Source organism: Bactrocera neohumeralis, chromosome 4, assembly GCF_024586455.1.
Source record: "Bactrocera neohumeralis isolate Rockhampton chromosome 4, APGP_CSIRO_Bneo_wtdbg2-racon-allhic-juicebox.fasta_v2, whole genome shotgun sequence".
In the NCBI taxonomy this organism is placed as follows: Eukaryota; Metazoa; Arthropoda; class Insecta; order Diptera; family Tephritidae; genus Bactrocera; species Bactrocera neohumeralis.
In genome coordinates, this window is record NC_065921.1 from 17,310,567 (window position 1) to 17,325,263 (window position 14,697).

At 36.6% G+C, this 14,697-nt stretch overlaps 1 protein-coding gene across 6 annotated transcripts in view; it reads right to left on the minus strand.

Moving 5' to 3' along the window:
* The window catches only part of LOC126756811 (syndecan), a 487,360-nt gene that overhangs the window by 471,687 nt on the left and 976 nt on the right, over positions 1-14,697 (minus strand). For 5 of the 6 annotated variants that reach the window (XM_050470214.1, XM_050470211.1, XM_050470212.1 and 2 more), the window contains exon 2: positions 12,602-12,998. In XM_050470214.1, the coding sequence (XP_050326171.1) occupies positions 12,602-12,823 (222 nt within the window). In that variant the 5' untranslated portion in view covers positions 12,824-12,998. The remainder of the gene's footprint in view (positions 1-12,601; positions 12,999-14,697) is intronic. The other variant, XM_050470213.1, reaches the window with a different exon arrangement.

Genomic DNA, 14,697 nt, shown 5'->3' on the forward strand with positions numbered 1-14,697 from the left:
CTTAAACTAACATAACTTAACTTAAGTTGACATAACGTAACTTAAGTGTACTTAGCGCAAATTAAGTAGAATTGACTGACGGTAATTTAAGTGAACTTGAAGTACAGTAACTAAGCCAACTAAATATACCTTAACTTAAGCCAACTTAACGTAACTTAACTTTATTTAACTGATATTCAATTTTTTTAATTCTGCAAATAATTCAACTTAACTTAAAATATCATAACTTAACTTCCTTCAATTGGCTTAACTTAAAATGTCTATAAAGTAATCTAAGATTATTTAACATAGCTTAAGCTAACTTAGTGCAACTTAAGTGACTTTAGCGAAAATTAACTCAAGTTAACTTAACTTGACTTAACTTAACTTAAGTAAACTTAATGCAACTTAACTTGAATTGACTTAAGTGTGCTTTAAGTACCGCAACTTAAGCCGACTTAGCGTAACTTTACTTTATTTAACTAATCTTAGATTTTATTAATTCTGCAACTGATTCAACTTAACTTAAAATACCTTAACTTAACTTACATATGTCGACTTAACTTTGCGTAAGACAATTTAATATAACGAAAGCTGACTTAACGTAACTTAAGACCATTTAACATAACTGAAGCAAACTTAGCTAGACTTAGCTCAAATTAAATTAACTTCAGTTAACTCAACTTGGCAATACTTAACTTAGAATATCAATAACGTAACTTAAGACCATTCGATATAACTAAAGCAGACTTAAGCAGATTTAACGTAACTCAAGTGACTTAAGCGTAACCTAACTTAAGTTAACTTAACCTTATTTAACTAGCCTTAGATTTTATTAATTCTGCAAATGATTCAACGTAACTTAAAATACCATAACTTAACTTATGTCGACTTAACGTAACTTAAGCTGGCTTCACGTATCTTAAGTGACTTAAGTGTAACTTAAATTAACTTTACTTAACTTATTTTAAATTTAATTAATACAATTTTTCTTTTTTGACTATTAACTAAAAAGTCAACCGAAATACATGACTATTTATGCTACCACGTTGACAATATTTGCTGGATAAAAATTTAAATCCTTTCCAGTTACGCAGACCCTATTTTCGTACGATCAGACTATGAGTGCTTGAAAACCTAAATATGCAATTGTTATCAGCATAAAACATTCCCCAACTAATTTTGAGGAATGCAGCTGAGTTGAAAGTACAGACCTCGTTAAAATTCGGTTCCACTCCAATAACATAGAACAGACGGTTTTGGAACGAGAGAGCAAACCAATGAGCACTGATTTCAAAACTCACTTGCAGGTAAATTTCAAAAATCCTAGAAACGAGTTCTGTTACTAGATTTTCGACACAAAAAAACTTCCGGTCACTCGAAACTGTCAGGCGCTTGACTTATGCTAACTAATATTATCGCATAAGAAGAAGAAAATGCAAAAAGAAGACACTTAATTAGACAGGCTCGATAATTCTGTTTGTTCGCAAGTGTATCTCGCCCAGCCGATTTATTTATGCACACAAAAACGCACATTTTCAATCTATTTGTGCCGGCTGTCAACATTTTAATTGCTTCTCAGTATTTTTAATGACTTTTTCACAAGCCACACATGTTTTTAAACGCGTGTGGCACGCTCTCACTCTTTTAACCAAAGTCGGGTTTAAATGTCACACGTATGTTTGTATGTATGCAGCATGTGTGTGTGCATACAAAGGCGATTCTCTGAATGTGAATGTCAAATGTCACACAGCAAACCGGAAATGACAGAGAGTTGACATTTTTCGATTTAAGCATAATCTAGTGGCGACACGTTGAAAATATAATAAACATATTTGAATTGCACTTAAAATGCATATTTTATGGGATTTTTTTAATATTTTTTTTTTTTATTTATGAAGTGATGTGTTAATTGCAAAGAGTGAGTAATGCTGCATGAACGATTGGGTGACCCAAACATGAGGCAAATTTTAGTTGCAGTTGTATGTATGTATGTATATGTACTTAAGCAATTGCTTATAAAAACGGTACAAAGAAGTGAAAATCAAAACATAAAAGTTGCATGGTCTCTCCAAGTTAGCCTTCTTAATGCACATGCCACATTAGCCAACTCAGCTGCCAGTTAGCCAAACGGCCGTGCTGCACGACCCACACTCACATGCCCTCATACTCATACTTGTATATATATGATACGTATGTAATTGTGAGTCCAGCGCCTGTCGCCCGCTGCTTGATATTCGACGCCTTTCTAGTGTGGCTTCACTCGACTCGACTCACTTTCAACTCAACGCTACTCGAGTCGTGTCATTGCCTTGTTGTTGTGCGGATGGGTATTCCCCTGTGGTGCTGTAGCATGGCAGCCAACGGCTTAAGTTCGCCGCCGCCCACTCAAATTGCTCGGGTCTTTGGCACTAAACAAACGCATTTGTTTACATGTCATTAATGAAGAAACGAAAAAAAAGTAGCAATGGGAAAAAACAAACGTTGGAAGAGTAGAAATGGAGACAAGCAAAATAAAAAAGGCTTAAAATATAAACAAGAAAATGTGATTGCAAAGCAACAAAGCTACAGATTGTGTATATTTGTGTAGAACCTGGCCGCATCTAATCTGTTGCAAGCATCGGATATAAAAACCCACACAATCGTGTTCGGGTACAAATCCCTATTAATATACACACTATACTTGTATGTTTATGTGTATATGTATACAACACCATGTGGGCATCTTCTTATTTATGCTCTCACTCATACGTATGTATGTATGTATGTGTGTGGGTCCCTCGGCGCCTCGCTAGCGCTGTGTTTTTGACTTTTATTCTACTCTTTCCGTTATTGCCGCCCAATCAGCGCCTCAAAAGCGACTCCCAGTAGTGTGTCCGTCAACTTGGCCAGCTCATCGGCTTTTGTCTTCTGTTTGTTTGTCCACATGCTAAGGCTGCTATGATATATCGGTTTATATGTAGGTTTGTAAATATAAAAGAAAACTTTAGAAAGAAGTCTTATGGGAGAGTGTGTGTGTGTTCTATGTCTAATAGCTAATTGAAATCAATTTATACAATTTCCATGTTTGATCAAAAGATGTCATTTTCGATTTTTCGATTATCAGCGTTGTAATCTCATATCTCAACGGTTTCTTTGAGGTTACATACATATGTACATGCTTAAGTAGAAGAAAATGGCAGAAGAAAGAAAGAAAAGTCATTGATTGATATTGATATGTATGTATGTTTCTCTGTTGTTTTATCGACTAGATATGCACGCGTAGGTATTATATACTATATAACATAATTTATGTCTAAATATTTATTATCGTGCCCTTTGAAGCATGTAATTAAACGGAGATTAACTGTATAAAGAAAGCCACAGCAGTCTCGGCAATAGATAAGGTGACATGCAGAGCAAGAACCTTGCTATACTAAGCTGAACAAATTTGAGCCGGACTGACAAAAAATATCTACCCACGTATTTTATTACCAATAGTTATTGTCGCTTTAGTTCCAGTCTCATTTAAAGGCGCTAATAAAGACTTGTTTAATACATTCAATACGTGAAAAAGTAGTTTTTTATAGTCCAAGTCAAATTTGATCAAATAACGGATTTTTCAATGAGAGGTTTGAGATATCAATGAAATTCACAGCCACACTAGAAATAGTCCAACGGCGTCAAATCCGAGGCGGCCGATTGACTGTTCGGGCCAAAAATATTCGGTTATCATTGAGCGGTAGCGATTCCCATTCCCAGTAACGTGCCGGTCTTGATCATCACGGAAGAAGTAGGGTCCAATGACGCTGCCGGTTCATAAACCGCAACGGTAACTTTTTCGGCATATTTTGCGCATCGCTGAAGATGATTTTTCGATGAAATTCCGGATCATTTTCAAGTTGTTGCTCAGCCCAATTCACGAACATACGAAGATTCTGGTGATCAAGCGGCTTCAGTTCTTGGGTCATTTTTTTATACTGTGCCTGTGGATGCCAATTTTTGAAATAGGCGCTCAATTGTTGATCTGACAGAACGATTATGACGACCATAAATTGGACATAGTTGAGGCCACTGACTCCAAATTTCGATAGTCGTTGTTGGATCGTATATCTTTCCATAATGAAATAGCAAACCTTACTGAAGAGAAATATTAAAAGAGCAGGAAAAAATATGGTTCGTTTGCTGTCGCTATCGATCCACTTTTGTAGCGTAGCTAATGAAAACCCCGTTACATCGTCTACCAATAGCCAATACCGGCCAGAGTATTCAGTAAGGTTTGCCATTTCATTATATCACGTTTCACGGCGGTACAACGCATGGAAATTGTCCAAGATTACTACGCAACTTTACATTCTTCGATAGGTACTGTTCATCTAAAAATCATCTTCTTACAGGAGGCACAATTCTGGCTTAATGGCTTCGTCAACAAACAAAATTGTCGCTAGTAGGGTGTGTCAAATCCTTGTGCGGTGCAGGAAACGCAATTGTATTCTCAAAACTTGACCGATTGGTGCGGTGCGTCTGTCTGTATACATATATACGAACTAGTCCCTCAGTTTTGAAGATATCGTTTTGAAATTTTGCAAACGTCATTTTCTCTTCAAGAAGCTGCTCATTTGTCGGAACTACCGATATCGGACCACTATAACATATAGCTGCCATACAAACTGAACGATCGGAACCAAGTTCTTATATGGAAAGCTTTCACATTTCACAAGATATATTCACGAAATTTGATATAGATTATTTTCTAAAGCAACTATGTAATATCCGAAGAATCTGTTCAGATCGGTTAACTATAGCATATAGCTGCCATACAAACTGAACGATTGGAATCAAGTTCTTGTATGGAAAGCTTTTGCATTTGACAAGGTATATTCATGAAATTTGGTATAGATTATTTTCTAAGGCAACAATATAAACTCCGAAAAAATTGTTCAGATCGGATTACTATAGCATATAGCTTTCATATAAACTGAACACATAGTTACTAAAAGAAATGCACCTGTGAAGAGTATATTAGCTTCGGTGCAGCCGAAGTTAACGTTTTTTCTTGTTTTTAATTCCACATAGTTTCCTTGAATGGTGATACACCGATTATAGCGACCTTCCAGTTTTTCAATACCATCTTTGTAGTACGATTTGTCCATTTCAAAATAGGTCTCAGTATCTGCGATCACCTCTTCATTCGACGAAAATTTCTTCCCAACGAGCATTATTTTAAGATCTGAGAACAAGAAATTGTCGCTGAGAGCCAGATCTAGAGAATTGTTTTCACTGATTTGTGACATGGTGCATTGTCTTGGTGAAGCAGCACTTTCTTTCTCTTCAAATGTGGCCATTTTTGGTCGATGTCGTCTTTTTATAGCGCTATATAATAGTCGTTGTCGATTATCCTTCTTTTTCTCTTTGAAGTTTGCCAAAGAAATTATTTCATGCGCATCCCAAAATGCAGACGCCATATTCTTGCATTTTTTAAGCTTTCGAGCGAGTTCATTACCTGCAGTCCATACGAATGACTCTCGATTGGACTTTGGAGTGAAATGATAGAGCCATGTTCCATCCATTGTCACAGATCGACACAAAACCTCGGATTTATTACGCTTGGACAAATCCAAACACTGCTCCGAATCATCAACTCGTCGTAGTTTTTGATCAATAGTTAACTCGCTCAGCACCCACTTTGCACAGAGCTTTTTCATACCTACTGCGTTCACCGTCTTCGTTGCGCATTTCACTCTTAACTTAGCTTCCATTCTTTGTTAATTGATTTCCGGAAACTCGTCATCAAGACAAGCTTTTGCTTCTTGTGTTTTTCCCTTCAAAAAGCAATATTTTTTCAACACGCGAAATTCTTTTTCTTTTTTTCACAAAAACAGAAGTAGCTTCACTCTAATTGATATTATTCACATATTAATGACCGCAAACGCGCCTTTTGAAGATTATCCAAAAATCATATGGATTTAATTCTACTAGCGCCATCTACATATGTCAGACTGAGGAATTTTCAATTGGCCTGTTACAACAAAAGATTATGCAGATTTGTTAAACTTCGTTTTAAAATCGCTGGCTCGCAACCTGTTTCAGGTCCATAACCTCTTATGAAAAGTTCTTTAGAATATTCCGTAGAACATTTTCCGCATACCCGATTTTTTTTTTTGCTTCATATAAATCAACCCGCTCTAATGTACATACATAGGTATATTCACAAAAACAATGTAACGAATCTAGCATTTGACTCATTATTTAACTGCATCTGTGAAATATCAAACCAAAAATTATTTGAGAAAATTTTATTTATATCGAAATACATACAAACAAACAAATGCACGGTGCAGCGCAAACTAAAGGATTCATAAATTTGGTTTTTATTAATTTTCCTCGAAGCGAAATGTCAAAATGCGCGCATACACGCAAACTGAAGTAAACAAATACAGAAATAAAATGGAATCAAAAGAAAAAAACTTGCTGCGAAATATAAACAAAAACAGAAAATTCCAAAACGCCGCGCAACAACAACACACGAACCAAAGGCAGGCGGCCAGCTCGCACACACACACTAAAACTGCGCAGAAAAAACCCATAAACTCAAATGTACGCATGTACGCATAGAGCAGACTACAGCAAAATACCCAAACAAACAACTACAACAACAAACTATTAACCATGCAGCCAGCGAGCGCTAGACAGCAAGCAGGCAGCAGATACAGCGGATACGCCGACGTTGATACCGCAGATGACAAGCCACAAAAATTGAAATATGGCAACAGCGCATTGTGTCGCCGTATTGACACATTGCTTTACGCTGCTCTACCCTCCTTGCACCACCATATGCGGCATTGTGGGCATTGCACATGCAGCGCGGTCACTGGCGCTGTTTATATGTACGTAGCTGCCGCAGTTGCCGTCGCAGTCGACGCACACGCATGCCATTACTAACGTCCTAAAGACTGGTGCCTCACCTCTGGTGTCATTAGCTGTTCTTGTACCTAGGCGAACGTTTTTTGCTCGAATACCTATGAATGCTAGCATGTTTGTTGTAATCCGTCTAGCGTGTTTTTTTTTCACGCTGCTGCTACATATGTATTATAATTACGAGTGTATTCTTGGCTTTGCGAGTTGCTCGGGCCCATACATTAACGCGCTCTCGACAATTTTCTTTTTCATGTTTTCATTTCGTTTTTTATTTTCTCTTCTGTTCTTCTGGTTTTATATTTAGCTTAGACCTTTGCCGTTTTTATATCACTTCTTCATTATTCTATGCCACAGGCACACACTCTCGCGATGTCAGTAACTTCAGTTTTTATTTTCATTTGTATCTTTTGTCAACAACTTCGTCGCCCTTAAAACTACAGCAGGCACTCTGCTCTTTTTACCCAACAAACACAACACCAAATAAACACCCCGCTTACGCCTTCGCTTTTGTCACGCTTCTTTTACATCCTCTTCTTCAGCTACAAATATTGCTCTTCAATAACTTCAGTTGCTCATTTTACTTCATTTTGCTCTCTTGCACTTCCATTGAGTTACCTTCCAAATCTACCTGGCACTCTCACGCTATCACTCTCTCGGAGTTGAGCAATTGCTACGTTATCTTGTGCTATACTTCCAAGCTGATTGGATTTACTTCTTCTGCTGCTTCTTCTTCATCATATCGTTAACTTCTGTTCACACTTCAAGCACACTTTTATTCGCTCATTCGCTTTCGAACGCTTTTCTATTCTAATTCTGCTGCTTACTGCCTTCATTTGTATACAAAACATGTGCATTCAGTTTGCCATAACCAAAAAAAAATACAAAAACAAAAACAACGTTTAACGCATATTACTCGACGAATGCAACATTGCTCTTTCCTGCCTCGCTTGTGTTGGCATTGCCGCCCGCTGCCGTCGCTTTCAAAACATGGAAATCACATCCGTTTCCAATAGCTGTTTTTAACCGTTCACTTCGCCTGGGTTAGAGCGTGACAGCATAACCGCTTCCTACGTGTATCTGCCTTGATTGCCTTTTATTGACGCTGGCTGCCGTCGACGTCGCCGTTGCGGCTGCGGCTGAGTCAGTGAAGTCATTTATGTTTGCCGCGTGTGGGCTCCGTCTTTGTGGAATTTATTGCTTGCAAACTTAGTGCATTGGCTCGCAAATTACATTTAGCAATTAAAAAGAAAATTAAATGAAAATATCTTTTAAATAGAAAATAATAATTTAAGAGTTTTCTCAATCTGTTGAAGTCAGCCAAAAAGTTGATAAGTTAACGGATTATGCATTCCCCTTTGCAATGTTTTTTGCACAGAAGGAAAATGCAGTGTAGCCATATGAGCATAAATTTGAATATTTATCAGAACTAAGGCAATATTACTATACCTTGCACAGGATATATGTAAGTATATTATATTAAATTAATAGAATTGTCTAAGATTGGTGGAGTGAAAGTTGTGTTCTTTATTTGTTCGAGACTTTTATATGTGACGCATGCAAAAAGTCTCGGAATAACTTTAACACAATAACCCTCCAGTAATATTTCCTGTTGGCAGTTTGTCCGGTCGGAAGGAATTCAGAGTACACCACACCTCATTTGTCGAAAAAACGACATACAACTGATTTTTGACCTGATTTGCCGTGGTTTTTTCGGCCTTGGCTCCAATATTCAAAATCACTATTTCCCGGTCGACTAACAGGATTATCACGTAGGTAAAAGGCCTTTTAAACATTTAGCTGACGCTTTTTCGCAAATCATCTTTCAAAAAGGTTTTCACCGATCCTTCCGATATTCCAACGATGCCAGTCAGATTTTGATTGTTAATCGTCGATTCTCAAAACCAGTTCCTTTATGTTTCATTGACGACAATTGATAATCATTTAATGTAATGACGGCCGTATTTTGACGTGACATTCGCATAAATGCGTTCTCTACCCTCTTTGAATAATTTGTACCAATCAAAAACACTTGCTCGCGACTAACAATTATCACTGAAGGCCTTTTTCAACATTCCGAACGTTTCGGCATCAGAAATTGGTTCCGAACACAAAATTTAGTTTAACTCCTTTATGAAATAATTCTACTAATCGTAAAAATCGCCGAAAGCACTTTATGTACTTCAGAAAGACAATCTTAAACTAAACAATAATGATTATTTTGATGTGACATTTAGCATAAATGTGACTGACAGTTACACCAACCTAGAAAAAAATATTTCGACGATTGGATTTACGCGCGAAATTTAAATTAAAAAGTCTTACTATTTTTGCTCACAGTTAACAAAGTTAGACATCAAAAGTATAATTTTTATTTAATTTAATAATTAAATGCTTTTTATAATCATCAAATCCTGTAAAGTTGCTTACAATTTTTGGATTAATATATTTATAGTAAAAAAATCCGAACTTATAAATATTCTAACTTGAAACATACTCTATAACTTAACTTTTCGGAAATATTCTAAAATTATATAACCTCAAAAATCAGATAGTGTCAGTGGCTTTATCTCATTTAAGTACTTTATCTATGACTATCGTTAATGATAATGAGATTATAGACCATAAAATCAGCTCAACCAGGCAAACAATGGCAGGTATTGAACCATAGGCTTTTACCTGATTAAACCAAATCATGTTGGGAGCAATACTGAATTATTTTAAGAACATGTTTTATTACTGGATCCATATTTTTGTTCCAGGCCGAACAGAAAGAAAAAAATATGTAGTTTTAACTGTAATCCTTCGTCATGCCGTTAATACAAGGACATGTATTCGATGTCTGGAACTCTTTAAGTGGTACGTTAAAGAAAATACTAAGCCTGTTACACCGGACATCATACTCTGGTGTTGTAAATAGACACTTCAATGAACAACTCTCATTTCTCAACAAAAGTAACGGAGAAACCCTCTGATACTTGTAAATACATACATATAACTGTGCCACCGCCACACAAAAAAATCTACAAAATTTTGGGTTTTCCACAGAACAATCTTTCAATGCAACAACTATTGGACTCGCAATGAATGCTGGTAAAAATGAACACAACAACAATAAGAATGCAGTCAATTGCAACAACCATAATACATCAAACGTCAAATTGCTGGAGTGACAGTTGTCAGTAGCTGGCACCAGACAAATGAAATAGAAATGACAAACAACAACTACGACTGCACACAGACTACAAATACCAAACAAAAACACACATAACCCATAAAGGACCGTATTGAAACTACGGTGTTGCATGGTTAATGCGCTTAAATATTCGATGCCACTTCCATACTTCTATTCATGGTGCTGGTCTCTTTGGGAGTCTAGTAGGTGACCATTTTTTGAAGCGTTCAGTGCAAAACCAGTAGTTGCAAGTATTAAAACAACAACAAAACTGAACAACCGACCCACTGATAAATTCAAAGTCTGATGAATAGAGGCTCTAGCGGGCAATAACGTCCGTACAATGGGCCAGGCAATTGCAATGAATGGCACCGCCGTCAGACAAGCACTAGTAAACAAATAGCCACCGCAGCAACAGCGAAACAACAACAACGATAGCGGCACCTACAAAGTACAACATTTGTAATGGTCGAACTGGTTACATTGTATGTAGAAGGAACTATTGTAGTAGCAACAGCAACAACAGCAGCAGCAAACATTGTAGCAGCCAAGTGAAACTGCATTTCCTTATTGTGCGAAGATTGTGACGATTTCGCAAGGTTTTTTACTTTTCCTATATGTATGTATGTAAGTACCTATGTCTTTTTTGACTGCGCACATGGACAACTACTGCGTTTAACGAGCCGACGTCTGCCTACATATCGGCAATGCAGTTGTTGGATAGACATTCGTCAGCGCAAAAACAAACACTTGCGCGGGAGAAGTGTAGTGTGTGAGCAATGTGTTTTCACTGGCTCAAGAGGCTATAGTCATATGCCCATAAGCTGTTCACACCGCTCTCTTCAGGTATTTACAGTTCTTCCATCGGTTTAACCATCATCCAAGCCTTCCATCGCGTATATGCACATATAAATTTTTGCTTTCTTGGATATTTGCACATTCACATGTTCGTCTATGCAGGCCGATCGCAAAGTACCGTTTAAATGCGGTTTATAACCGTTTAATAACCATTCACGTAATTGTCAGCATTTTGCAATTTTGCTTTTAATTATTTACTCCTTTCAGCAACGTCTCGGTGCTACTCGCTGACGATTTGCAGAATAAGCATAACTTTCGCTGCTAAACCATTTGTTTTTGGTTCATTTATTATTTGCATTCAGTTCTTGGAAAATAATTTTGTGGCGAATGTGTGCTTTGATATTCGTTTATTGAAGTGTTGATGAATTGATGCAGCTGTTTTCGGGAGTAAGCGTGTGAAGACTATATAATGATGTGAAAATGCTGTTTTTTTGCCAATACATACATATATGTATGTATATTTTATACTTGTAGATTCATACTTGAAGTAAGTTTTAGCAAAACAGAACTTTAAAATATTTAAGACATTTTTTCAAAGTGAGGAGGAGAAGATTATAAAAGACTCTCTTTAAAATAAGTTCGTAAATATCTGGAAATATATTTTATATGCTCTTTAGAGCACGGAAATATGTACAAACAATGTAAATACTTCATAATTTAAGAACCCAGCTATAAAAAAAGGTAGTGTTACAAGCCACAAACTGGTTTTGAAATGGTAATAATAGCCATTAAAAAAAGGTCTTCATATTAACTTCTGAAATGCGTACCAACATATTGTGAGACTCAAAAAAAGCTATAAAATTCATACATATTAGTTGCAAAAATACCATCTGATCAAATTTGAACCGGACTGGTCATTTAAATTACTCGCTCAAGCTAAAAAATTAAACAAGAAAAGTTTGTCTGATGATTTTCATTTAAAAAAATTTACAATGATTTTGCTTCAAATTTTTTGTTTCATCACGTCTGATCACGTCTTCTGCTCGTAGAAAATGTTGTAGAAGTGTTTTGGGGAGTCTATTTAAACAAGTACTTGAGTGACACGAAGCATTCAGTAAAGCTCGTAGTCAAGGAAAACTTCTTTCCTTCTTAAGGAAACTGTGCTTGAAAATCGTCCTGTCGTTATAAGAGAGATAGTGCAGGATCTCAACATATTTTATGGATGGACTCAACACAATATGGTTAATATTTTTGGTGAAGCGTGACAAAACTACGTCGAGTAGAGGTCGCAAAAGATATTGAAAAAATAGCTGTGGACAGTAGATTCGTAAAACGCACCATTACTGGTGGCGAGACGTGGGTTTATGGGCGTGAAAGAAGCTCCAAAAATAAGTTGGAATCTAAAAACCCAAAATTTGCAGAAGGCACTAAAGGTCAACGTAGCTCAGGCTTAAGTACAACAAGTGTATGGATAATTGGATAAAGCGTAGGCATATTTGTCTGAGAAAAAAATAATTTTGTTGTAATAAAACATAAACATTTTTGAGATCTGCAAGTAATCTCACTGATGGTTTAAGGTAACCAGATATCCTATTAAAAGGCTTCGTTCTCATTTACTTACATATGTATGTATGTACATACTTAGATCAGTTATAAATACATACATATACATATATTTGAACCCTGCTTGAACTCTATTATTGCTATTAACTTTAATATACTAAACTAATTTAGAAAATGCCTTAACTAACTCACCTGATCAGTAGCACCATTAACGCTGGCCAACAGGACAAACAGCGCGACGGCAAGTAAAAATTTTCTGCTACCGCTGGTGGTCACATGTGTTGGCGTGAGACTGGTTAAAATGCCACCAGCCGCGCGCCGTTTGCCTGCCGTCATCTCCGAACCCGACGTTGCCGATGACGTTGCTATCCAAGTAGTTGATGTTGGCGATGCGTTTTTGTAGATATTACACATGGTTGTTACTGGTTTTGTTTTTAATTTTGCTTGATACGTTGATAACGTTTGGGAATAAATTTTATGATATTTTTCAAACGACGTACAAAAAACGCAGTGATAAAAGAGGAATTAAATCCCAGAGATTTATTTGCTTTCAAATTTATTTTCAGCGCCTGAAAATATTACTGAATAGCTGAGGGAGACAAAACGGAATTTAAATGAATTTTCACAAACACTTTTTGCAATAAGCACTGAATTTTTAAATTAATTAATTTTTTTAACACACGCGAACTTTTTTAATTTTTCAACATATTTAAATTTTTAAATTTTAAAATTTTATCATTTCTTATTTTAATTTTGCGCGTACGAAATTTAAAATTTTACTATTATATATAATATATTTTTAATATTTTTTTTACGATTTTTTTTTTTTTGTTATTTTCGTTCATTTAATATTTTTATGCCATAACAAATTGCTTACGACCGACTACCGTACGAAACTTCGCACACTCAACCAATAAAAAAAATAGTCACCGACTACCGGTTTATACACCATGCCTACGCGTTTGCCGCATAAACGTATCGAAAGGTTGCGTGTTGTGGCCCCTTTTCATTAAATGTAATAAAACCAATAAACGAAAATTAAACCATCAGCAGGAAGGCTGGCAAACATGGACGGAACAGGTCGGCAAACATCAAAGTGGCCAGCATAAATACATACATACATAAGTGTACGCGCTGCCGCCGCCGCCATGAAGTCGAAAAGAAAAACATTGAAAATTTCTCAGTAAGAAAACACAAACAAAAAAATCGACGAAGCAACGAACTTATCGGCGTGGTTAGTCGCTGTAGTGGACGCGGCTAAGTGAAGTTAAGGCCGCCGGAGCGCAGGGTGCAAATATAGCAGACAACTATGAACGTATGTAAATACATACATACGTACATACATATGTATATAACTTGATATAAAACAGAACAAAACGCGTTGGAGAACTTGAAGATGCTGATGGTGATGATTACGATGACACAAGCGACCGCCGCTTAGCCGAAATGGGTAAATATGCGCCAAAGGGAACGAGAAAGCGCCAAAAGTATAAAATGCGTTAAATTAAAAAATAATGATAAATAAATGAAAATAAAAAATTGGAAATTGCTTGTTTAGCTTATGAAGTTGTAGTCTACAACGGCGACGGAAGCTGCGCAAGAGCGCAAGGGCGACAGCGGTGTTAACGTTGAAAATAATAACATTAATTTTTGCAGAGGCGACGATTTTTATAACAACAACACCGTATTATACACACGAGTATGTCGAAAAAAAAAACAAAACTTGAATATAATAATAAAACAAAGCCAATAAGCAACGGGTCTACGTTAGGGCGCACACATAAGGAAAGGCAGAGTATGGAGTGGGAAGCAACGGTATGCGACAACGCGCAGTATACGCATATTTCGTCATCGACGTAGGTACACAGCCTCTGCGGAGTTGACATAGACACGCGCACGCACAACACCCCTCAGACAGAGAAACAAAAAACTTTTAATATATACATACATATGTAAAATGAAAACACACACGAATGCGCTTAAACAAAGAAATAAAATACAATAAATTGACATGAATAACGCAACACAACGCGACGCACGCACGCATACACTCGACAATTGAGCATATTTATTAATTAATTAATTTCCATTGCTAGCGCTGCTGCTGCTTCATGGCAAAATTAAACTTCGAACAACACTTTTCTTTTTGTATGCAGCCATTTTGAGACATTGCATATGACTGCACTTTACAATGGCAATGTTGTTGGCACCCGACCGAAAAAACGACCCGTACGATTTACCGCCTACAGTGGAGCACTTGCAGACGCGCTGTTACACTTTTTTCTTTA